Below are 25,861 nucleotides of genomic sequence, written 5' to 3'. Positions count from 1 at the left end.
TTCATGTTTATTGTCATCCCATTCAGGACCAACACACATACACACATACATACAATCACATGGACGTCATCCCTAACCTTTTACTCTGGTGAACCTCGACCTCCGTCGTCCCCCTTTCTCTCTATCTCTCTCTCTCTCCCCCTCTTGTTGCAACATTAACCCTCCTGTAACACCCCAACTCCCATTTGCATAAAACATGTATATTTCATATAACATGAAATACAAATGTACACATTGGTCCCAGAATACACATATGGCTACATACAAACTTTATACTAACATAATTACGTGACTTGAGTAACACAAATTCACAAATCAGGTACATATTTAGCATCCTAATAATTCACAGATGTAAAGCAATAACAATTTCCTTCACATCTTTCCCTTCCTTTTACCTTCCATATGTGTCTGATCTCTAATGAATTCCCTTAATTGCAATTACAAGGTGAAAATCACCAAAATACTTTTGAAATGCCAATCTTTGAAAGATAATATGTAAATATCATTTATTATAGCAAACCTTCATTTGTCGGATCATATAGATGAGACAACCCCATTTTATCGTATTAAACAACATAATCACATCTTTTGTCACATCAACACAAGATATACCAAACTTGTCACATATTGTTGATGTGATAACCCCTTTTTGTCACATCATACATATGCGATAACCCAAACTTGTCGCATCTCAAGAATGCAATAAACACTTTTGTCACATCACACTGATGCGATAAACAGTCTTTTCGCTCCCCAAGGATGCAATAACCACAATTCCTCGCATCATATAGATGCGATAACTCCCATTTGTCGTACCTCAAGAATGTGATAAAAGAACACTTTGACTTCAACCCAATCTCATCGCATCAGACACATGCGATAAAATCAATCTCATCGCATCATAAAGATGCGATAACAATAGCCCATGATTAAAATATCATCATTTCCAGAAAATTGAATATGTCATCCTTATCCCAGTATACACCTCTTCTGATTATGTCACCCTTATTTTAAATTATACATTTCTCCTGAATATGCCACCCTTATCCCAATATATACCTCTTCTGATTATATCACCCTTATTTCAATCAGTTGATAACAACATATCAAAATCCAAATTTATGCTAACACATAACAAATAATTATTTCCAAAAACACCACAATCGAAACCATACGGTTTTATAATAAAAGCATATCATGATGCTTGTAAAGTAAAACTCACCTTGTGAACACAAGTAGATGAATACTTTAACAACAACAAATTTATCAAATAAAATCACATAATTAGTTCTTCTTCTTCTTTTTTCTGCTTTTGCTTTATTCGAACCTTATAAAAACCAAAATATCATACACCCCTTTTATTTTTTTCTCTTATCCCCACAACAACGAAAAAGAAGAAATGAATATAATGTTTTAAGGCGATGGAGGTATATCATATTTAAACCTAATTTTCGAAACACCCCCTCAACTTTTACTACATTATAAAATTCCACCCTAAACTTGCAAATTAAATAACCCGGTTATGACACCTCCCCATCCCACTGGTTACTCCACTGATGACAACCGTCGATGTGACCTCTCCTGCTGACAACCACCTTCGTAACTTGTCGCCAACGGTCAAACTGGAACCACCACCACCATCCCCATCACACAGAGACATAAAAAAACATAACACTTTCATTAACAAAGATGGAGAAGTGGGTGTGGAGGGTTTCACCGATGACCAGAAATGTCGGAGATGGAGATATGATCGAGTTGGGTGTGTGTTTATGTGTCGGAGATTGTGCATTGTGTGGTTTACTAAGAGTACATGTGTATGTGTGTGTGTGTGTGTATATATATATATATCATTAGCAAGTGATGTATGCAGGTGTACGTATGTGTGTATGTATGTGTGTGTATATATATATATATATATATATATATATATGTGTGTATATGTAAGATCTTTTGTTGACCAATAATATGATGTTAACTTTGTGAACTTATTGGACCAATAAGATTCACTCTTTAGTAGAGGTTACTTCAAATATTTGATTTAATGATGTAGGGAAAGTATATGTGTAAGTTACTTTTATGGTATTTAATGACATGTTATAATTTTTATCTGTGAGTTACTTTTATGATATTTAATGATGTTCATGGATGTTCATAACCATAAGGTATTCATAAAAATATGCTCATATGTGTTCATAGATGTTCATAAAAATGTATTCATAACCATAATACGTTCATAAGATTGTGTTCATAACCATATCGTGTTCTTAGGTGTACCATACGATTTTTCATAGGTGTTTATATGCTATTATCTTTTCCACAAATACCCATGTCCTATAATGTTCACCAATGTTTATTTTTGTTCAAATTTTCATTTATTATAAATATTCCATGATTTAATCCATATATTTCAAGGATTAAGGGTTAAGATTGATTCACATAGTTAATACCAATTATTGTGTTAACAAAATAATCAACCCCTATATATGTATATCGATGTAACAGGGAGACGATGTACTTTTTCATCTCGGAGTGTTGTGCTTTTGGGTTCTAGTCGTTGGGTTTTCATAATCGTGGGTGCTTTACAGAGGCAATGACGGTGATGGAGGTCAATGGAGAATTTGGGAGGAAGATTGCAGGTTAATGATGGTGGGCGGTGGCCAGAGATGTATGTGCTTCACGGAGACGATGAGCTGTTGGTCCCTTCGGCAAACACAAACTCCACCAACCACCTTCATCAATCACCCCAACGCACATACACAACACACTTAAAGAACACAACATAGTAGTGTTGGGGGAGCTATCTTTGCAGTGGGGCCAAGTTCATGTCGGGGATGTCATCAGAGGTTAGGCTGGAGAGGTTATCGAAGGTTTTGCATGAGGTTTCGTTGGAGCTTCTGTCGGAAGGTTTGAGGTGAGGGGAGGGGAGGGGTGGGGTGGGGTGGGTGTCCGTTGGGGAGAGATAGAGAGTTGATATAAAAAAAATGAAAAGGATTTAGAAAAAGGGTACTATTTTGCCCCTCATATAAATGTAGTTAACTGAAGAAGGTAAGAACCGTTACGGGTGAGGGACCAATCTGTTACAAATAATATACAAATAGTCCTAATCTGTAATGAAACAAAGTTTAGGGATCATTTTCGTAAAAACTACCAATCCACATGAACCAAATTTGTAGAAGTAAACCCCAACGAAAACCTTGGCAAAACCTCAAACGGAACAGGAAAATGGCCCTCCGCCAATTCCGCCGTACACTAACCACCGTCACCACCAAGCTCCCAATTTTATACAACTCTACCACCACCACCTCCTCCGACGATGCCGTTACGCTCCAGCTACTCTCATGGGGGCGAGGATCTTCAGGCCAACTCGGTAATGGCAAAGAAGAATCCCAACTATATCCCTCTCCCATATCATCACTCCTTCTCCCTCCTCTTTCTTACTGTCTACCTTCATCGACCACGTGTGGCAAGATCAATGAAGACCAACTGGAAGTTGGCATTGCCTGTGGATTATTCCATTCTGCTCTGCTAATTGATGGGAAATTATGGATTTGGGGAAAAGGCGACGGTGGTCGTCTCGGGTTTGGTCATGAAAATACTGTTTTCCGTCCGACTGTGAGTTTTTTGAAATCAGTTCGGAGTATTGCTCTCGGTGGGCTTCACTCCATTGCGCTGGATTCGATTGGTCAAGTGTTCTCATGGTCAGTTATTTCATCAATAACTTTATGCATTTTTTGATATAATATAAACTTGAGAAGCTTATATGATACAAACTAGTATAAACTAAATGAATTAAGATTGAAATTGAATTCGTATATCGTTATTGTTCTAGTAAACACATGCCAACATTAAATTATATTGTCGATTCTCTATAGTGGTAGACCTTGGCTTTGATACCTTGTGAGATCATAGATTACTCTCCAAATGAGCCGTTGAGGAGACAAGAAGGGGGGTTTCAATATATATAGCGGAGGAATGGTTCAAGTCTAGCATATGTGAGACCCTAAGAGGGGATACTAATTCTAAAAAATGAGGTAAATTCAATAAGAAGTGCTCATGGTCCTTTTGTTTCAATCATACCATTCATAATTTGTTATTAATTGTGTAGATGAAGATGCAACCCAATAAATGGTGATGAGAAATGGGTTTAAACGCAAGACCTTAACATAAACTAAAGTATCAATCTTGTTAGAATACTCTCAACCTCCTGCCTTATAGTTGCTGTTTGGCACATCAGAACATTCAAGCGCCAAGCTATAAATATTCTACTCACTCAACTAGATGATTTGGAAGCAACCATGAATCACCAAGATAGTTCTTGCCATTGTTGTAGTGGGTATTGCAGCGTTTTGTTTCCCCATTAATTCAAGATGTCAATCCTTATGAGATATAGTATTTAAAATCTCATCCAATTCATATGAATTAATTTTCTAAATTTTCTAAAGTAATTACATAATTGCAATGCAACTAGAGATTTGATAAGGCCTAGAGAAATATAAGCACAAACTTTTGAACTATCACTTTCATTCCTACCATAAAGTCTTTTGCAAGATGATAATACATTAACCTAATAAGTAATAAATAATTACTAACATCTTGGAACAACTATCAAGCACAATAACATCTACTAGGAACTTACTATACCTATTATGATGCTCATCAAAGTTGCATCTTAAGGTCATAAAGCTAATGAAATCCTCCATTGTTTAACTTATGAATGGATAATATAAGCTTTTAGCATAGGGGCTATTTCTACCTGGAAAGTCTTTTTGTTGCTTCAAAGAGCACACATATATTGACAAATTTTCTTCATATATCCTCCCACCTTATGGCAACTAAATATTATCGTCATTATTGAATTCATTCAAATGCGTGGTAGAACTAACATTTTGCACTTGATTTATAAGAATTCAATTGGGCTAAACATCTAATGGAATGTGCTTTTTGGGGGAAGATCTTATATAAGTTAAGTTGTTGTAGAATGATCAATGCTACTTTGAGTTTGTATAGCATACTTCCTTGACCCATTTACCATTTCTAATCCACATATTTAGTCAAATTCATGATATGAGTAATACATTTGCATATGATACAAAATATGTCACCTATTGCTAGAAGTGCCTTATTACCATTTAACAACTTTTCGACAACATTTTGCATCTCCATTTTCCACACTATTAACAAAGTAAGATAATTGTAAATTAATGTTCCACCAAACAAATATAAGAAACCACATCCGAAAATTGTTTATTATATTGTGTAAGAAAAAAATCTTATCTGTCAAACAAATATAAGAAGCCTTTTGATAATGTGGTTGCTTGTTAATGCTTCCCAATTTGTGGGATGCCAACTGGTAAACATTGTTAAATGATAAAAAGAACATCTGTTGCAACTTGCAAATGCTGGTATGTTTCATAGTGATATGTTCTTCATATCATATAGTTGATTGTAGAGAGGGCGAGCAATCTTTAATGTGTTCATGTGGTTGGTCAAAAAGACTATTAGTCATTTCCTTAATAGAATTTCCACTCATCAAATGCTTGTGATCAGTAGTAGGTCCATGTGACTATACATTTTTGCCTTTAAAACAGAGAAGAAAATTTATAACTGTCAGAAAGTTTTCTGGAGCAACAAGCAGACTTTTTGGATTTAAATGCCAACAAGAAATTTGTAACTCCCTACTGTCTATATGATAGTTGTAAATCGAGGGTATGAAGGGATAAGGATGATGATCTTATTAGCTTCTTGGTTTTTAAGATGCAAGTGAAGTTTAATAAATATAATAAGTTGTTGTACTTGATCCTTTTTTAAAGATGTCAATGACGTATGTCTATTTTATAGAAAAACGCAAATAAATCTTTGGTGTTTGGTTGACACACTTATTAAGAAGTTTATGATGGTGATGTCGGGGATTAGTTATGATGGTAATGTTGGCCCATTGATAAAGTATTTTGGGACTAAAGAAAACTCAAACAAGCAGTATCAACTCTAGATTCACTCTTACATATCTATGTTCGTTGGTATACGCACGATCTAAATTATTTTTTTAATGGACTATGTTTGCAAAAGTCACTTGACTTCCATCTTGTGTAGTGGAAGGTTTTTTTGTTGGCATTTGGTGGATGTGGTCTTTCAGAGGTTTTTTGGGGTGACAACGATGCAAGTAGTGGGTTAATAACAATATCACTCTTTACACTATACACATATTCATATTTACATGAAATTTTAGAAATATTCCACCCCCTACCCAAAAAAAAGCAAAGGCTATGAATCAGACGCTATTAATTATGTTATTGCTTCTTGCTTTTGGTACTTTTAAAATCATCTTTTCTTCATCCCACTAATTTTGCTAATTCTTCCTTTTTCTTTTGCTTTTAAGCTACTAATTTTGCTTATTCTTTTGCATTTTTCTCCACTTTGTCCTAAATGCATGTGACTATGGTTTTATGTATTGCTTGTTGTAGAAGTTATGAATAAGAGATAGGAATAATTTACCTCCTTTTTATTTTATCTCGAACTATAGAGAAGCACAATATTTATAGTTGTAGGACTGAAACTACCAGCCCTTTATTCAAAGAAAAAAAATAAACCAGCATTATTCTCCTAACAAACTCTCAAAGAATAAGCCTAAACCTATGTTAGATATAACAACAAAACAGATTCTCCACACTCTCCCTCAAGCTGGGATGTGAATGTTAATCATACCCAGCTTGGATCTTAGTTCTTCAAATCCTTGTCTTGGCAGCGCCTTTATAAGGATGTCTGCAGTTTGCTGTTTTGATGGTAAAAGTTCCAGCTCGTGTTCTCTTGCTTCTAATTTTTCTTTGATGAAGTGTTGATCTACTGCACAGGTTTTGTTCTCTCGTGATGCATAGGGTTCCTTGCTATATCAATCGCTGCCTTGTTGTTGTTGTATAGTTTCATTGGATCAGTAGTAGTATTGCCAACTCTTTCAATATTAGCCATATTCCTTCACAGATTCCATGACGCTTCGCTCTAAATTCTGCTTCTGCACTAGTTGGGTTTCTTGGTGGTGTTACCATAGACTCTGTCTTCAATAGGAAGAGGTTCCCATGCAATTTAGCACTGCCAACATCCTCCCAGAGACTGAGTTCTGAAATTCGCACAAAGTAGAAGACATCTTAGTGGTACAATCGAGATCCTTCATGAGTTTAATAATAGATATTAATTATAGGTAAGGTTAAGGACATAAAGCACAAAGTTGAGAGTAATGTCGTTTGAGATAGTAATCGAACCTATACACTTTATATTTGATAGTAATCCATCAGCAGTTCGAACTCTGGCCCAGTCTTGTTTGGTTGGAGTTTATCAAGTAAGTTGATGTTCCCAGTTATATGGTCTGTGGCTCTAGAATCCACGATCCATTCCCTGGTATTCAACTTTGCATTAAGGGCATTTGGCACATGATCATTCTGAGCAATGGCAGCTGTACCGTACCATTTCCCCTGATTGCTATTGGATTGTGACTTGTTAGGTTGGAGTTTATCAAGTAAGTTGATGTTCCCAGTCATATGGTCTATGGCTCTAGACTCCACGATCCATTCCTTGGTATTCAACTTTGCATTAAGGGCATTTGGCACATGATCATTCTGAGCAATGGCAGCCGTACGGTACCATATCCCCTTATTGCTATTGGATTGTGACTTGGAGCATTCGATGCAAGGATTCTATTTGTTCCTGATTAAAAGGGGTGCTTTCAGTTGTTGCAACATGACCTGACGATCTAGATGGTTGCCTCCCTGGAGGTTTTACATGTATTTTCCAGCAAATGTCCTTTGTGTGACCCGGGATCTTGCAATGGTCACACCAAGGATGATTACCTAATTGTTGACCACAGTTCATTGATGAATCATAGTTGCGGAAGCTGCCTTGTGATGTTCTAGAACCATTGTTGCCCTTTCTAGTTGCTAGATCAGAACCTTCAGTAGTTAGTTGATTGTTCACAGATCCCAACATCACTTTCCTGCGAGTTTATTCTCGACGGACCTCCAAGAAGGCTCCTCTAACACTTGGTAACAAGGTTTTAAAGAACGGAAACGAGCCTTGAGGCTTTTTCCTGTTAGGTACGTGAGGCGTAAGTCTCGAGGCAGTCAAGGCGTAAGCCCCAAAAATTAAAATAATACAATTCATAAATTCATAACACTTGTTAATTATTACAAAGTTTGGTTTACCTTTCTATATAGTTGTGTTAGTATTTCCCCTTTTAGGTTTCTTGATTTTATATATATATTGTAATCTCTTTTAGAAAGGAATGACACAACAATTACCAGATTTGAGTAATAACATGGTATCAGAGCTGATGGAATGCTACATGTCGCTGTAACCCTAGCCACCGTCGCCGGAACTCGCCTAAACCCTAGCCATCGCCGTCATCGGAACTCGCCTAAACCCTAGCCGTTGTCGTCGCCGGAACTCGCCTAAACCCTAGCCGTTGCCTGAAACAGCTGCCGATGTTGGCCATCTTGATCCACCATCTCCACGCCTGCCGCCGCCCTCTGCCACCGTTGCTAATGCCGGCACTACCGTCCTGAGTTTCTAGAAACCATTTCTCAGCTGTTGTGGTATGGCTGTTGGGATAACACCTGAAGGCTGAAGACTCCCCTTTGGTACCTTTCTTTTCCCTTTCTCATTTGTTTTTCCAGAACTTGACTTGTGAACAAGCCAATGAGAAAGGATTTCAGCCTTTTTATACATCTAAGAAAACCAACATTGTGAGGGAATCAATTCCATCCTTTCCTTTTTATATATAACAAGCTCACTAATGGCACCTACAGACAAAACTCAGGGTGTGACCTCTCTAGTGACTTTACCATTCCGGGTATAATCAATTTTTCTGTTGTGTTAAAGATTCTGGTCAAACTTAACTCTACAAATTGGGCTCAAAGGAGTATGTTTGTTCAAATTGGTCTCAAAAGTTTGGACAAAGATGATTATTTGAGCAACGACCCTCCGAATCCTAAAACCCGGGAATGGAAACTGAACGATAGTGGTATCCGAATGGCTCTATGGAATGCAATGGAACCACAAGTCCTAAGTATTACAGAAAATGGTATAGGGGTAAATGTATTCTAGCTATTTTCAAATAGACACGGTGATAAGCCGGAGGAAGGTGAGGATGACGTCAAGTCATCATGCCCCTTAAGCCCTGGGCGATCATTGTTTACCAACCACACATTGTCTAACAAAATCAAGAAATATTGTTTATCTAAAAAAAGAAACCTGCACCCGCTATTTTTTCCCAAAGGAATGATCTATTCTTAGAATTATCCTACCACAAAGAAGATGTGGATCCACTAGGAGTCTTCCTTCTCAGCCAATTTGTCTCATACTTATTCCGTGTTCGGTTCTTATTTCAGATGCGAGCAAGGTGACTTCGATCTCAACTGAGTACTATATTAGACTATCAAAGCTATCAGAAGAGCTTCGAGTTCTTTTCCTTGTCACTCTTGATGTTAAAGTTTAGGAGGAGCAGTTAGCAAAAATGGATGTGATTACGTTCATTTCGGGATTGTCTGCCAAATATTCCAGTGCTCGTCCTCAACTACTGAGTCACTCAACATCTCAGTCATTGGCATCAACGTATCATCTTGCCAGAGAAATGTACTCAAGTCATACTTCATCGCAGCCATCCGAGACTGATGTATCTGCTTTTGCCTCTTCAAGTACCAAAAACATTGGAAAGGAAGGGTATAAGAAGAAGATCCAATGCTTTTATTGTAAGGAGTTTTGGGCACACCAAGTATAACTGTCCATATCGTTCTACTTCTGGTCCCGGATCTCAACCGCCACCTCGTTCTTTTCGAGCCCAGGTAGCATCTACAGATAATACCACCCCCACTAGCACTTTCCATGATGAAGATGTCTCTCGATTCCAGCATGGTCCTAGCCAGGTTTCATTTACTCCTCATGCTAGTACAACACAATCAAGTATATCTTCTGCCTATTTTTCAGCATGCTCACCATCTTGGATTATTGATTTGGGAGCCACATATCATATGACTGGGAACAAAGACCTTATATCCAATCTCAATACTGATATACCCCAGACTTCGATTCGACTTGCTAATGGATCCTCGTGCCAAATTATGGGCATAGGATCCACTAGCAACTTGTCAAATCTAAACCTATCATATATTCTTTATATTCCCACCTTTCCAGATAATCTAATATCTGTTAGCCAAATTACAAAAATGCATAGTTGTTCAGTAACCTTTTTTCAACACATTGTGTCTTTCAGGATTTGGGGACAAACCGGCTGATTGGCACAGGGTTTGAATCTCAAGGTCTCTATCGTTTGTCTGGGTTGCGATCTGCAGCATCACATCTTTGTGATTCTAGTATCAGGGAGGCTCACTATCGGTTAGGCCACCCCTCTTTGGCTGTTCAGAAACAATTGCAACCAGATTTGTCATCTGTTAAAGAGTTAGTTTGTGAGTCATGTCAGTTGGGTAAACATATTCTGTTGTCCTTATCCCCCTAGAGAGTCGAGTAGTGTTACCGCTTTATTTCAGTTAATTCACTCGGATGTATGGGACCTTGTCCCATAACATGCTAATGGATTTAACTAGTTTGTTACGTTTTTTGATGACTCTTTCTCGTGCGACATGAGTTTACTTATTAAAGTCACGTAATGAAATATTTTCGATCTTTTGTGAATTTTATGCTTATGTCAAAACCCAATTTGATGTCTCCATTAAAACTGTGAGGTCTGATAATGTAATGGAATATTTTTTCTTTGATTTTACAAGTTATTTGTTTGAGCATGGTATTATAAATCATCAATCATCGTGTGCCTATACACCCCAATAGAATGGCATTGCTGAAACAAAGAACCGCTATTTGTTGGATGTAACTCGCACTATGATGATTCATTATAATGTTCCACAAAGTTTTTGGGGCGATGCGGTTCTTACAACTAATTATCTAATTAACCGTATGCCCTCTTCTGTCCTTAAAGGAAAGATACCTTTCTCCATCCTATTTATAAAAGGCACTTCTTTTCCTCTAGCTCCTAAAATCTTCGGTTGTGTTTGTTATGTTCATGATCATCGTCTGGGACATAACAAACTTGTTGCACGTGCTATCAAGTGTGTGTTCCTTGGGTATTCCCGTGTTCAAAAAGGCTATCGTTGTTATAGTCCTACCCTGCATAGGTATTTTACCTCTGCGGATGTCACATTCAATGAATCAAGTCCCTTCTATGGTCTATAACAAGCACTTCCGAGTCAACAAATCTTGTTTCTGATCTTTCAGATTCTTTTGATCCTAGCGTCTTATAGCCTTCAATGGTGACACCAAATCTCATTATTCCAACAGTTCAAACTGATACTCGTTTCACTAATGTGTATGTTCAATAGCTCCAACGACAAGTGTCTGAGACCCACGAGTGCCTACCTGTGCATGATGTTTCTGGTACGTCTCCCATTCCACCACCTGATACACACTTATCATCGGCCACTGATGTTTCGTCCGACCCAGTCAATGATACATCCCTACCACTACATACTGAGCCTTATGATCCGCCTGGTGCTTATCTCCCTGATATTCTCATTGCCTTCCAAAAAGGCACACAAACTCGCACTCGATATCTCATTCATGATTACCTTGCCTACTTTCACCTTTCTCCAGAGTCGTGCCTTGACCACAGGCATTGATAGCCACATTGTTCCCATAAATGTGACTAAGGCCCTTAATCACCCAGGATGGTTTAAGGCAATGCAAGAAGAGATGGATGCCTTACAGAAGAATCATATATGGGATTTGGAACAACTTCCTCGTAGAAACCGTAAAGTGGGTTGTAAGTGGGTTTTCACAGTGAAAGTTAATTCTGATGGTTCAATGCATCGCTTGAAAGCCCGATTAGTTGCAAAGGGTTATTCTCAAGCTTATGGGGTTGATTATGACGAGACATTTTCCCCGGTGGCTAAAATGCCGTCAGTTCGCATTTGTATCGCTGTTGCTGTGATCAATCATTGGTCACTTCATCAGTTGGATGTCAAGAACGCATTTCTTAATGGCATTCTTGAGGAGGAGGTGTACATGGAACAACCACCTGGCTTTGTTATTGAGGAGGAGGTTACAAAAGTATGCCGATTGCGACTTTCATTGTATGGTCTTAAACAATCTCCTAGAGCATGGTTTGGATGATTTTCAGATGTTCTCCATGCATTTGGTATGATCGTAGTTCCCAGGATTATTCAGTGTTTCTTAGACACCATGAAGATCGACCCATCATACTGGAGGTCTATGTAGATGACATTGTCATTACCAGATATGATAGCACCGAAATTTTAGAAGTAAAAGAATTTCCACAGACTCAATTTCAAGTTAATGATCTTGGACGGCTTCGTTACTTCCTTGGGATAGAAGTATCTCGATCTTCACAAGGGATTCTTCTGTCTCAACGGGAATATGTTGTTGATATGCTTACCGAATGTGGTCTATTGGGATGTAAACCAGTGGACAGTCTGATGCTCGCTACAGGGAAGCTTCTTTAGGATGATGGAAGTTCTATGAAGGATCTAGAGAGAGAGACAGGAGATTTGGTTGGAAAATTGAACTATTTGACAGTTACTCGACCAGATATTTCATTCTCGATTAGCGTCTTGAGCCGGTTCATGTCCGATCCTTATACAGGTCATTGGTATGACAACACTTTGCGCTTTGAGGTATCTCAAGGCTACACCAGGCTTAGGGATACTCTATTCAGATCAGGGCCATTGTCGAGTGGGTGCTTTTACTGAAGAAGGAGATGGTAGAATATTTGGTTTCTCAGATGCACATTGGGCTGGATGTCCCATTTTCAGGAGATCAACTACAGGTACTGTGTATCCGTAGGAGGAAATCTAGTTTCTTGGAAAAGCAAGAAACAACATATTGTCTCCCGATCAAGTGCCGAATCAGAATACAGAGCCATGACAGATGTGTCATGTGGTAAGGAGACTCCTAAGAGAGCTTGGAGTAATGACAAAGGACTTAATGAGATTGTATTGTGATAACCAGTCAGCCATTCACATAGCCAAGAATCAAGTATTCCATGAGACGACCAAACACATTGAAGTTGATTGTCATCTCATTAGAGACCTTGTTGTGGGAACACGGACAGACCCTTCATCGATCCAACGGTACACATCAAGACTGAACACCAGGTTGCAGACATTCTCACGAAGCCATTGCAGAAAACTCAAATAGATTTTATTTGTTGTAACAAGTTGGGCATGATTAACATTTTTGCTCCAACTTGAGGAGGAGTGTTAAATATAGCAAAGTTTGGTTTACCTTTCTATATAGTAGTGTTAGTATTTCCCCTTTAGGGTTTCTTGATCTTATATATATTGTAATCTCTTTTAGAAAGGAATGACACAACAATTACCAGATTTGAGTAATAACACTTGTAAAAAACATAATTATATATTTCCATACCAAATAAGTGAATTGTAAAGCCTATAATTCAATAAAACTACTTGTTATAAGTAAGATATGTACATAAATCTAAATATATATATTTATATATAATTTGTACAGANGAGAGAGAGAGAGAGAGAGAGGAATGGAGGGTGGATGCTGGTGATTGGGGATTCTTTAATCTTCTGTCTAGCTTGCCAGAGAAACATATATGGCAAGGTCGAGATTGATCTGATGTGATATTCCGGGAATGAAACAGTTTTGAAAGCTTTAGCAGCTCTTTTTGCAACCTTCTAAGATTTTCTTCTTTGTGTAATTTTGTTCTTCTTTGGTAGTTCCTTTCATAGGTAAAAGGGAAGGGGGGAGGGGAGGGCTAGCATCTAGATATCGCCTTGTTTTTCCCTTGTTATTGTTTTATTATTTACCATGTTTTGCTGATTTGTTCATGCATTCTCCAGATCAGAGATATAGTGCTGTTCTTCCTGAAGAACTGAAGTCAGGAAAGTGGAACGTTTACAGGTCTTTAGATATTCTCTGTTCACGTCAATTATTCTGCAATGTTATAGTTTCCCTTATTTTTCTGTGTTGATATAACTGGCATCTCACAAATCTGATTCCTGGCAGATCTGCCCGTTCTCCATTAAAGCTTGTCACCAGATTCCCTGATCATCCCGAGATTGAAACATTACATGAGAACTTTGTGTAAGCATCACAATCTTCTCCCCTAGGCACACTGCTTGACATATTGTGACCCTCTATGTTAGCTTTATGTTTTACTAGTTTTACTTAACTTAAGAGCTTGTAACCAAGGTTTTAAAGAATGAAAACGCGCCTCGAGGCGGTCAAGGCGTAAGCCCCAAAAATTAAAAGAATAAAATTCATAAATCCTAACACTTGTAAAAAAACATAATTTTATAGTTCCATGCCAAATAAGTAAACTATAAAGCCCATAATTCAATAAAACTACTTGTTATAAGTCAAAAATATGTACATAAATCAAAATATATATTTATATATTATAATTATAATATATAAATATATAGAGAACAGCTTATACAGAATATATATATATAAACAGATTGTACGATATATGTATAAACAGATATGTACATAAAACAGCATATCTATCTATATATATAAGTTTGAAATAATTCAGAATATATGTATGTTCACGAAGCAGGAAACAGAAATAAATTTAGAACATATGTATATAATACTAATATACACTGGATAGTATATATGTTACAAGTCCATACTGTTTGATTCTAACACTAATTGGGAAAAGAAAAAAAAGTATATATATATATATATAACTATTGTATTCCAGGACTGAGTGGAGAAGAAAAAAATTATGTACATGTATGTTTATGATTGTTTGAGATGAGAAGGAATAAAGCACTTAAAAATCAGTGCTGCTGATGTTTAACTTATGGACAGTTGGACACCACTTTGTACTTAAATAAAAAAAATAGATCCACATGACTCTATTTAACAGAGAGTGCGCCCATGATTCATATCACTGTCTCACCCTTTGACCACCGTCTTACACATTTAACACGTATACCCCATCAGAGGAGAAGGAGGCACCGCCTCCCAAACGAAATTCTCGCCTCAAGGCGCGTTTTGAGGCGCACGCCTTTTACGTTTTTTCAAACAATGCTTGGTAATAGCTTACAATTCAGAATTCTTCCTCGAACCTCATTAAGGTTTTGGTTTAACCCAAGTAAGAACTTGTATACCCGTTCTTTTCCTTGGATCTCTCTATAATGTTTTCGGTCACCTGCACAACTCCAAGATACATCATCCAGGACATCTAATTGTTGCCAGTAGCGGGCTAATACATTGAAATATCCTGTGATGGTCCGTTCATCTTGGCGAAGATCATGTAATTCTCCTTTGATTTCAAAGATTGCCGAGGCATTGTCTTTGTTGGATTATGTGTCTCGGGCTGCCTCCTATATCTCCTTGGCTGTCTTGTAGCACATGAAATTATCACCAGTTTCGTTCGTCATTTAGTTCAATAGCCATGACATTACCATGTTCTCTGTCTTCCATGTCCGATAATTCTGACTATCCTCGTCGGCGCTATTGCTGCTCCTGTTAGATAGTCTTCTTTCCCTTTACCGCTTATAAAGATCATCATAGAGTGCGACCGTGTGGCCAATGAGTTTGTGACCGGTGATTGGAATAATCCCATTTTTCAAAGAGGATGGGTCTTGTTTTGGACATAGAGTATTGGTTATGGGTTGTACCTGAAGTGCCACTCTTGGTTTCGCTCACCATGGTTGTCTTAATGTATTTAGTCACTGATTGTAGATGGCTTGAGGATGGAGAGATCAATCAGAGCTTTGATACCATGTAGAAGTTATGAATAAGAGAAAGGAATAATTTATCTCCCTTTTTATTATATCTCGAACCACAGAGAAGCACAATATTTATAGTTGTAAGACTGAAACTACCATCCCTTTATCTAAGGGAAAAAGACCAGCATTATCCTCCTAAGAAACTCCCAAAAAATAAGCCTAAACGTATCTTAGAGATAACAACAAAGCAGATTTTCCACAATTGCATATAAGATTTTGGATTAATTGATGGATTCCTCCATGTAAATGAGAGCTTTTAGGGTATGGGTGAATGTTTATGTGTAGTTGATTTGAGTTCAGCGCTATTGTTTATGGTATGATTATACACAAATTTGTGCGAGAATTAATAGACTTTAGTACATGAGCAAACAAAAGATAGGATTTCATGCTCTAGAATTTTGGCAGTTTTGAAGAGAACAAACTACTCCCGTGGAGCCGTCCCACATCATTCTTATTATTCTTGTGCATACACCCATGTACGTATGTGTACTTGGACCCAAAATATGTTCTCCCATTTATGTGTGAAAAAGCCTCTTAGTTACTTCTCTGTAGAACTGCTTATATATAGAGTGCCTTAGTTCTCCGCTCATCTTTTTGGTTACTTTGACCAAGACAAGAAAGTATAAGTATATTTGTGTTTCTACTTAGTATCAAGACACAAAGGATAAGATAGTTTTCCGCTCGTCTTTTTGATCACTTGACACTAAGGATAAGATAGTTCTCTGCTCGTCTCTTTGATTACTTTGGACAGGATAGTGGTCCAGATAAAGGAATAGGTAGAGGGTCAAATGGTTAAACAAGAAAGGATGTTCAACAGCAGAATATGTGCAAGTGGAGAAGGTATCACTCTCGTATTTATCAATGAATTTACTGTTATATGAGAGGGTGAGATTTAACGATATCTACAATCCATCCGGATTATATCTACCTCCCTTTTTAAAGTATCAGTGTGAAGTAATTAAATATCATCTAGACCCTTCTTTCCTATGCCATTATGTGATGGTGGAAAATTCTTTCTTGTTTGACCCTTTGACATCCCTCTACCTCTTCCTCCATCTGGACCACTATCCTGTCAAAAGTAATCAAATAGACGAGCAAAGAACTATATTATCCTTAGAGTCAAGTAATCAAAAGGACGAGAGAAGAACTATCTTATCCTTACTTGTGTCTCGATCAAAGTAATCAAAGAGACGAGCGGAGAACTAAGACCCTCTATATATGAGCAAATTCTAACCTGATGCTATCTTAACAGTATAGATTATGATAAAATCGTTTTCACAAACAAGTAACAAGAAGTAAATAAGAGACTTCTTGACACATAACCGGGAGAATATATTTTAAATCCAACTACATATGTGTACTATGTATTCACAAGAATAATAACAATAATGTGGCGACGGCTCCATATAACATCACACCAGACTATTTATTCTCTTGAAAACTATCAAAATTCTAGATCATGAAATCATCTCTTTTATTTGCTCACATAATAAAACCTGATAATTCTCGCACAATTTTTTTGTATAATCATACAATAAATGTTAGCTCCAGACCTGGATCCACCACACATAAACATGCCTCCATACCCTAAACACTCCTATTTACATGTAGGACGAATCCAAAGTGTTGTATGCAATCAATTCATAAAACTATAGTCGCATGCAGTTAGGACAAAGTGGAGAAAATGAGCAAAAGGATAAACAACATTACTACATTAGTAGCTTTAAAGCAAAAGAAAGGGTAGCGAGCCAGACTTAATGGTTGGACGAGAAAAAATGGGTACAAAAGTACCAGAAGCAAGAAGCCGTTATAGAATTGGGGGCGTTTGATTATTTAACATTTGCTTGATTTTTATTTGGGTGGAGAACATTCATGTATATGTGAACATGTTTGTAGTGTAATTGTGTGAAGAGTGATATTTTTACTAGGCCACTACTTAGCTCCGTTGTCACCACAAAAGACCTCTAGAAGACAATATCTACCTAAGGTCAAGAAAACCTTCCATTATACAAGATGAAAGTCGGCTGATTTTCGCAAACGAACCATGAAAAATAATTTAAGACCGTGTGTATACCAACAGAACATTATATGTAAGAGTGAATTTATAGATAATAGGTTCCCGTCTAAAAAGCTGCTGCAATTCAGAAAATAATATAAATCTACTTCTTGATGGTATATGAACACATATGTAATGCAGCCAGACTAAAATCATGAATGTCAAGAATATTGCATTAGCAGATTCTTTAGCTATGTGTAATCTTTAAGGTGACCAATAGTAAAATAATAGTAATCTTCACATGTGAAGTCTTTAACCTTGATCATTATTGCAACTTCTGCTGCAACCACCATACTTCAAAATCTTGCTCTCAATTGCATCACATGATCTTATTAGATGTTACACAAACTTGAATATAACATTGTTAGATTTTAGACAATTGTACTATTTGTCTTGTCTAGGTTAAGATTTTGACCTGAAAAACATCGTGCATGGCTTAGATTTTGGTGTAAAGGACTCCATTTCTGTGACAGAATATTACTTTGTTCCAGTTGATATTTGAACAACAACTTAATTCAATTATAAATCTTTCAAGTAACATCAAATTAGTTTCTCAGTCAGAACCATATCATTACAATCGATAACCATATGTTTAACAATTAATTGCAATTAGTCACGGCATTTATAACAAAATTTAATATACCTTCTTCATTGTTCGTTCAAGCCACTGACTCAAGATAAGATTGAATAGAAGAAAAAAATATTTACTCTACTTTTGAATTTGTCACCCAAAATTTAGTAGCTTCAGAATACATCAAAACATGTACGAAAAAGTAAAAGGTACATGACTTTTGACCTCCTGAAAAATTTTAAGGCGCACCAATGACAGTATTGTCCCATCTTTTGAGATAGATGCACAAAAAGCATGATCCCACAATAAATAAAACATATGATGGTCATAAAGGGTAAAGATTTTAGGCTAACGTCTGTTGAACCATAATGTCTCACCGGGTGCGAATACGCTGCAGTGTGCTTTGGTGCAACCATAATGCACCAGCTATACTTCTAAGCTTGTAATTGTATCAAGTCACTATTCATGAATTCTAACTTGCTAGATTTGCCCTAAATTCTATTACCAAAAGTCAATACTGATAGTGAAACCAATTCTCTATGTAGGGCCAAAATGTCATTTATAGGACATGACTTCCATTTTAATCTTGCTGAAAACAATATCTAATTTACTTGGAGATTATTTATTTTTGTTGGATTTTGTAGTGGCTAAGAAAATTGTATCATTTTTTTTTCGTGGTTTGGAGATATGACAGGTGTCATCCTTTGTGCAAGAGCATTTTCTCATATGAATTTAGTATGTTACCGTTTCCATCAAAATTGATGTTCTTTTTGCTATTTATAATGAAGTTTACAGGGGTTATGGTGGGTTTGGTGCTCTTGGCCATTCTGTTTATACTAGAGAACTCTCTCCAAAAAAAGTAGAAGGCAGTTGGGAGGGACGGATTACTCAAATTGCAACTAGTGGCACACATACTGCTGCTATCACTGAAGCAGGTGTGGTTTCTTTTTCTGACATATTGTATGAACAAATAGTTTCTGATATTGGCTTGAGCTTCCTCGGTTAGTAAGAATCATATGAAGTTTGTGTTTACATATTCATATGTGTGGTTTGTTATTGTTATTATAATCTTTCTTTGTTTCTAACCTATTCCATTATTTTACTTTATTTATTCAATCATTGATAGTGTCTAAAGGTTGGTAAAGAATTAGCATGGACAAGTTTTTTTTTTTGTTTTCATGGATGCGTTGCGTTACTGTATTCTATAACATGAATTTCTGGTTAGGTGGCATTGGTGCTTGCATGATGCAACCTGTTTTTTGCCTTGGAATTTTTGGCCATTTTCGTCTCAATACGATTGTGTGCATGTTATAATTGGAGCCATAAGGGAAAATTTTAACTTAAAGTTGTGTCATTGGGATTTGGGTGGGTGGGTGTGTGTGCATGTTCAAGTAGATTTCCTTCAACAATGTACAAATTATTCCACTGATTAGACTCCAGTTTTCTACTCATGCACTTCACAATTAAACATATGACCTTCCATTGATGCAATTTTTGAAACACAATTTGGCATGTAAATTGGCTCTTGACTCATGATGAAAATGTGTCAATAAACACACTAATTATTTGGCAAGATGCACCCTCAAAAAGTTAAAAAGTTGTAACATGAAAGTTGTTATTTTTGCTTTTGCTATTTTTTTTTTGAAATCCTTTAAAGGTTATGAGTCTTTCATCACATTAGGGGATATATGATAACCTAATTGACTCAACTTGTTTGCGATAATATTTTATCTTGTTTACGCGTTCAATGTAGGTCAGCTTTATACTTGGGGACGAGATGAAGGGGAAGGCAGACTTGGCCTTGGTCCTAGTCGTGGTCCAAATGAAGCTGGTGGACTTAGCATACCTTCCAAAGTAAAAGCATTACCCGTGCCTGTGGTTTCAGTTGCATGTGGTGGGTTTTTCACAACAGTGATTACCAATGATGGCCAATTGTGGAATTGGGGTGGTAAGAAATTGGCAATGCTTTCTGCATATCTATCTAATGGATGTTGAAACAATTAGGGTTGTAAAGTGTCTTTTTCATTGATGAAAAATGAGCATCTGTACAAGTAAACTAATCCCTTAATCTCACTCCATACAGATTATACTCAATGGACCCTAATTGGCGGCTAATATAACTAACATTCTTCAAGTTGGGGTAAAAATATTAATCATGCTCGACATGCTACAGATATTGTCGATCTTCTCACAGAAGTTTAGTTAAATATCAACCAAGGGGCTGTTTGGTTGGTTATCCATTAAATCTTGTATGGATAAAGCTGTCTGTGTGGATTAGTCTGTCTGTATAGATCTGCTTAGATTTTTGTTTGGGAGAGTTTCTTCATAAATGGAAGGAGCATGTGTTTTTATTTGGGAGGGACAGGTTTTGAAAAAACTTGGCTTTATGCATAAAGCTCCCCTCTGGAAGCTTACTAAATAAGCCACTTTCTATATTATTAAGCCACTACCAAACAGTCATCTATAGCTAACCAAATAAGTTGCGAGTCCCATTAAGCTCATTAAGCTGCTAGCAAACAGGGCCTGAGTATGGGATTTATAGGTGGAGGATCTGTTGAAGTCCCAACATTATTATCTTTGACACGGTGACAGACAACCTTTGTGTTCTGTTCTCTCATGGAAGTCTTGATTCATAGCTGTGTGGATAGGTGACTTACTCTCAGAACAGAGCGTCTGTAGGTAATGTGCAAGAGCATGAAGCTCACGGAGAAACCGGTGACACCCATCCATGACTCAGGACTCTTAACTCTACTGGAACGTAAAAATTGTGTATCGTTTTTTATTCTTCCATCAAACAAGATTACCGCTTACAAGCACACAATACCTTGTAGTATATCTCCCAGATAAGGGACATGCTACCCCTTTAGAGAATCCATTTATCTACCCGACACCTTCCTCAGTGGAGACATTAATATGAAAATGGCGTTGGTTACTTGGCTAATTCTCGAGAGGCCTTTAGATACCTCAAGAGAATGAGCTATCCAACCTAGATATTTCATACTCAGTAAAGCCTTTAGATATCCCAAAGATACAGGAGACCAGTTAGGAAGAATGGGTTATCTTGAGGTATCTAAAGGCCTCTACATATGTTCTAGAAGAAGTTTTCCCAGTAGGAAAGCAACCTGCATCTTGGAATGACGTCTAGGACATACGTCCTTTGAGATAAGAATATTCATTGGTATAGACTAGATGCCTTAATTTGCAGGAAATAGCAGAGATGCCCCAAGTCAATAACCTAGAAATGATCCCCACTAAAAGCCTTGCGCTTGTTAATATAGATACAACAAGAGTAATTCGTCTAGCTTGTCAGTGGCATAATAATACTGAATAATTGTGATCACTCTGAATTAAGAACCTCATAGAGTCGTCCAAGCTAGGGCAATTGCTTTAGCTTATATAACAAATGGCATAGGTGGCAAACTTTGGAAGCCCCCCAATAGACATCAAGTACAGGAAGCTAATCTATATATACCATCTCCTCAAGAACACCATTGAGAAAGCATTCTTGATATCCATTTATGTAGAGGCTAGTGATGAAAAGCAGCTAGAGCCATATAGATGCGAACAGAAGACATCTTAGCCACATGATAGACGGTCTCTTCGTAGAAAATAACATAAGCCTGAGAGTACCCTTTAGCAACCAAGCGAGGCTTGAACCAAGGTAGGGAGTCAATACAACATAAGTTTACCATACATAACCATTTTAGAACCGCCGTCTTTTTTTCTCTGTAGGGCATCCATCTCTTAGAACACTTACAATTTCATGTGGCTACCATCAACTTCCGATTTGGTCTTGCTTTTTGTAAATTTGCTTTATTTACAAAAATAATTTCTTTGCTAAAAAAGAAAGTTACTAAATGAGTAAAAGTGTTAAATATTACCATGTTATGCATCACATTCATTTGTAAAGAAGAGAACCCCTCATTTACATTAATTGCAATTTTACCAAACTTTAAAAGTTTCGTGGGTTTGGGAATTATCAGACTTTGGACATGTCATTGTTATTTTTGTTCTTTTCTTTTAACTGTTGCCATTTGTAAGATTAGTAATTTTCAACTTTAAAAATTAAAATTCACCTTTAGGAGTCAGTTTAACCATATGGTCTTGTTTGCATGCCAACTAGAATGATATCATACTTCAACCCTCTGGCTGGTGTTTTTTATGCAGCAAATTCAAACAATGAGCTTGGAAGAGGTAATAGAGTGGGTGGTTGGAAGCCTCAACCTATTCCTGGTCTGGATGGTGTTCATATTGTTCAAATAGCAAGTGGTGGATATCACTCTCTTGCTTTAACTGGTATGAGAAATGCAAAGTTATCCAATTTTTATCTATAACAGAATTGCAACTTCCGTTGTATAACACTGATATTATTTCTGTTTTCTTTGAAAGATGAAGGCCGAGTACTTTCTTGGGGCTATGGTGGACATGGACAGTTGGGGCACTTTACTACTCAAAATCAACCTGTTCCATTGGTTATCGAGTCTCTAGCTTCTGAGAAAATTGTCTATATTGCTTGTGGAGGTTCTTCATCCGCTGCTGTAACTGGTAAACTATGCTGCATCCTCTACCACATTTCACTGTCCTTGGGAAATAGATATAACATAGAAGTTTGTCAATTGCTTAACTAATAACTTTGGAAGTTTTAGATCAAGGTGGCAGTCTATACCAGCATTTAATTTAGTTTAATAATTAACATAGCAAATGATACAAAAACAGCAAAACAACAAACCAAAGTTCTAAAAGACAGTAGTCACCTTAATATTGATTGAAACTCTTAGAGGATATGGTGAATGGTTTATCACCAGATAAGATTAGAGTTAGTTGGCTTCTGGAACCATAGCAATTGACTTTTTTGTTGCAAAAAATCATTGTTCTCGAGAAATGGGAAAAACCACTAGACTTCGCAAAGATGAGCTAATTGGACAGAAGGTGCCGAGTATGATGGTTTTTTGGATTCATACTTCCATTGTTTGTCAAATTACTTATTATTGCAAATGGGGAAAATGCATCAAACTACAACGAAGTTTGCCTTAGTTGCTACTTGCTACATAGTGTAACAGATAATCTTTTTCTTAATGACTGTTAACAAAGTTCCAAAATTTTCTATTTTGTAATCATTTTGACCAGTAACCTGCTGATTTTGTCACATTTCATGATGTGGATCAAGCTTATCATTCACTTCACTGTAACCTTCCGTAAACTTCTGGTAAATAGGTATCTACATCATCAAATGTTACAAGAGCATCTAGTTGCTGGTCAAATATGCAATTCTGAAACTTTATTACATCGATTCAGTAAAAAGGTTCTTCGTTAAACTAAATAGGAACCAACCCAAACTTTGTTGCATTTTGATCCATTTTGCATTTATTGCAAATCAGATTGCTTTTTTATTGTATCTTGGGGGAAGAACGAGGGCTAGTTTGCAATAAAAAGCCAAGCACAATGGTATAAAAAGAAGGTTATGGTTGATGAAATGAAGATTAGCTGTAAATTCTGCCAACTTGTTTATTCTGTCTATTTGGTCTCCAAAATCTAAAGATTGATTTTGCTGCGTGTAAAGTGACCAGCATCATATTTCTTGGCATATACAGATAAAGGTCAGTTGTACATGTGGGGAAATGCAAAAGATGGTCAATTAGGGGTTCCTGGTGTGCCCGAGATACAACCTTTTCCAATCGAGGTTAAATTCCTTATGGACGATGATGGTTTGGGTTCCCACAAGGTTCTTTCGGTGGCCATCGGCGCCTCACATGCTCTTTGCTTGGTTTCGAGGTCAAGTGATTCAAATCCAGAGCCCTAAGTATTATTATGTTCATGCAATTCACTTAAAGCTCGGCCAATGACGCAAAATGATCAACTCAAGAACGTTTACATTTTGTTAGCTCTTTCTTCTACGCCTTTTCGGAAATATAATATCTTGGGTGTACTCGTTATTTGAAACGGAGCTTGTCACTCCTCAGGGCATGTTATTTCCGCATTCGGGTTGTCGATGCCACTTTTAAACTATCATTTTTGCAGTTAGCCCTATTTTCAGGAGCAACTGGAAAATGGTCAAGTGCTAGTGGGAGAGGAGTGATTTTGCTAATCCCTTTGACATTTGGTTCTATGTTTTTTGGATTATACATGGGAGTAAATGTGACTTTGAATCATCATACTTGTTACATTGTTGTAAAACAATCATCTTATATATTAGCATTCTTTCTACAATTTTAATCATTTTACTTTAACTTTTGATATTTTCTTTTAGAGTGAAAAAAAAAACTTTTTTAAATTTATTGTTTTAAAAAAAGAGTTAAAAGAACCACACGGGTGGTGTCTGATTGGTTTGAGCTTGACTTTAAAGGTCAAAAGTATCAGGAGGTTTTAAGTTCAAATCCAAAGAGGAATAAAAATCCCCTTGTGGCCATGGATGCTCAAATGCGGTGACTTCGAGCTATCTGCAAAGCAGATGGTCGCCCTGTGATTAGTCGGCTCGCAAAGCGAGTTGGAATGAAAATGGAAATTTTTCGTCTTTTTGTTTAACTTGAAATGAAAATTTGGGCTTCAGGGAATGAACTCATTTTATATCAAATAAAACAATTTTTTTTAAGGAATATGACAATAAAGATAGAGATAAAGATACAAGAATTAGATTAGAACTGAAATATCTCGTAGTTATCTACTTATAACTTATCTCTATTAAAGGGTTTATAATTAATGAGAATTACATATTCCTTATGTATGTTGTATTGTTGTTTTCTCTCAGTTATTCTATAACACGATACCAACATGTAAACTCTAGTATTTATCGTCCACCATCGTTAAACGGTTGTTCTGTTCGTTGCCCGACTCTATTGAATGACTTGTTTTTGTATACTTCAATCCAAGTTTCTTTTTGTATTTCTTCTTTATATATGAGTATTTTGAGATTATATTAAAAGTTAAATACAGTTAATGATTAAATCTTTATAATGTTTTTGTTATATTTTCATTGTTGATATCAAATCGAATTAAGAAAAAAAAAATTAAAACCAAATAAAATTCATCATAATTTAACCATTTATTAAAATTATGAAATTGATAAAATTGGATATTAACCTTAAAAAACCGGAAATTGCACTAAAAGTTAATTTTTTACTTAAATTGATATGGAATTCGATTGTGATTTGATGTAATTATCCAAATTAAATAGTTATATCATTTTGTTTTAATCTATAATCTATACTATATTATAAAGCATTTGACAAAAACTCTTAAAAACCATTTTTTATACGTAAAGTACTGTTTATTAATGCATATTACTTGAAACTCAAGATTACAAGTAGATTGTGTGTAAGTACAACTTATTAAAGCTACATATCTGAATTYGTGTAACTAATTGCAGATAAATATAATCAAATACAGGATAAACAACTCATTTTAAATATTAAAAAATCTAAAATATAATTAAGATAATCATTGAGTTCTAAC

At 36.5% G+C, this 25,861-nt stretch overlaps 1 protein-coding gene across 1 annotated transcript; it reads left to right on the top strand.

Moving 5' to 3' along the window:
* Positions 1 to 3,217: 3,217 nt before the first annotated feature.
* LOC112522504 (ultraviolet-B receptor UVR8) lies at positions 3,218 to 24,601 on the top strand. Its single transcript, XM_025131680.1, has 6 exons — positions 3,218 to 3,698; positions 19,208 to 19,347; positions 20,166 to 20,360; positions 22,580 to 22,708; positions 22,802 to 22,957; positions 24,004 to 24,601. Exons 1-6 carry the CDS (start codon positions 3,223 to 3,225, stop codon positions 24,210 to 24,212), a joined length of 1,305 nt encoding a protein of 434 aa, XP_024987448.1. The 5' UTR covers positions 3,218 to 3,222; the 3' UTR covers positions 24,213 to 24,601.
* The last annotated feature ends 1,260 nt before the right edge of the window (positions 24,602 to 25,861 follow it).

This window comes from Cynara cardunculus (genome assembly GCF_001531365.2).
Source record: "Cynara cardunculus var. scolymus isolate 2C chromosome LG 12, CcrdV1, whole genome shotgun sequence".
NCBI lineage: Eukaryota > Viridiplantae > Streptophyta > Magnoliopsida > Asterales > Asteraceae > Cynara > Cynara cardunculus.
This window is presented reverse-complemented; position numbering and strand designations above follow the sequence as displayed.

What these genes read in the sequence shown, in the direction of transcription:
- LOC112522504 (XM_025131680.1), top strand. Translation starts at nt 3,223, where the DNA reads ATGGCCCTCCGCCAATTCCGCCGTACACTAACCACCGTCACCACCAAG. An exon ending in ATTGGTCAAGTGTTCTCATG is followed by an intron (nt 3,699 to 19,207) that starts GTCAGTTATTTC and finishes TGAAGTTTACAG; the next exon opens with GGGTTATGGTGGGTTTGGTG. An exon ending in TGCTGCTATCACTGAAGCAG is followed by an intron (nt 19,348 to 20,165) that starts GTGTGGTTTCTT and finishes CGTTCAATGTAG; the next exon opens with GTCAGCTTTATACTTGGGGA.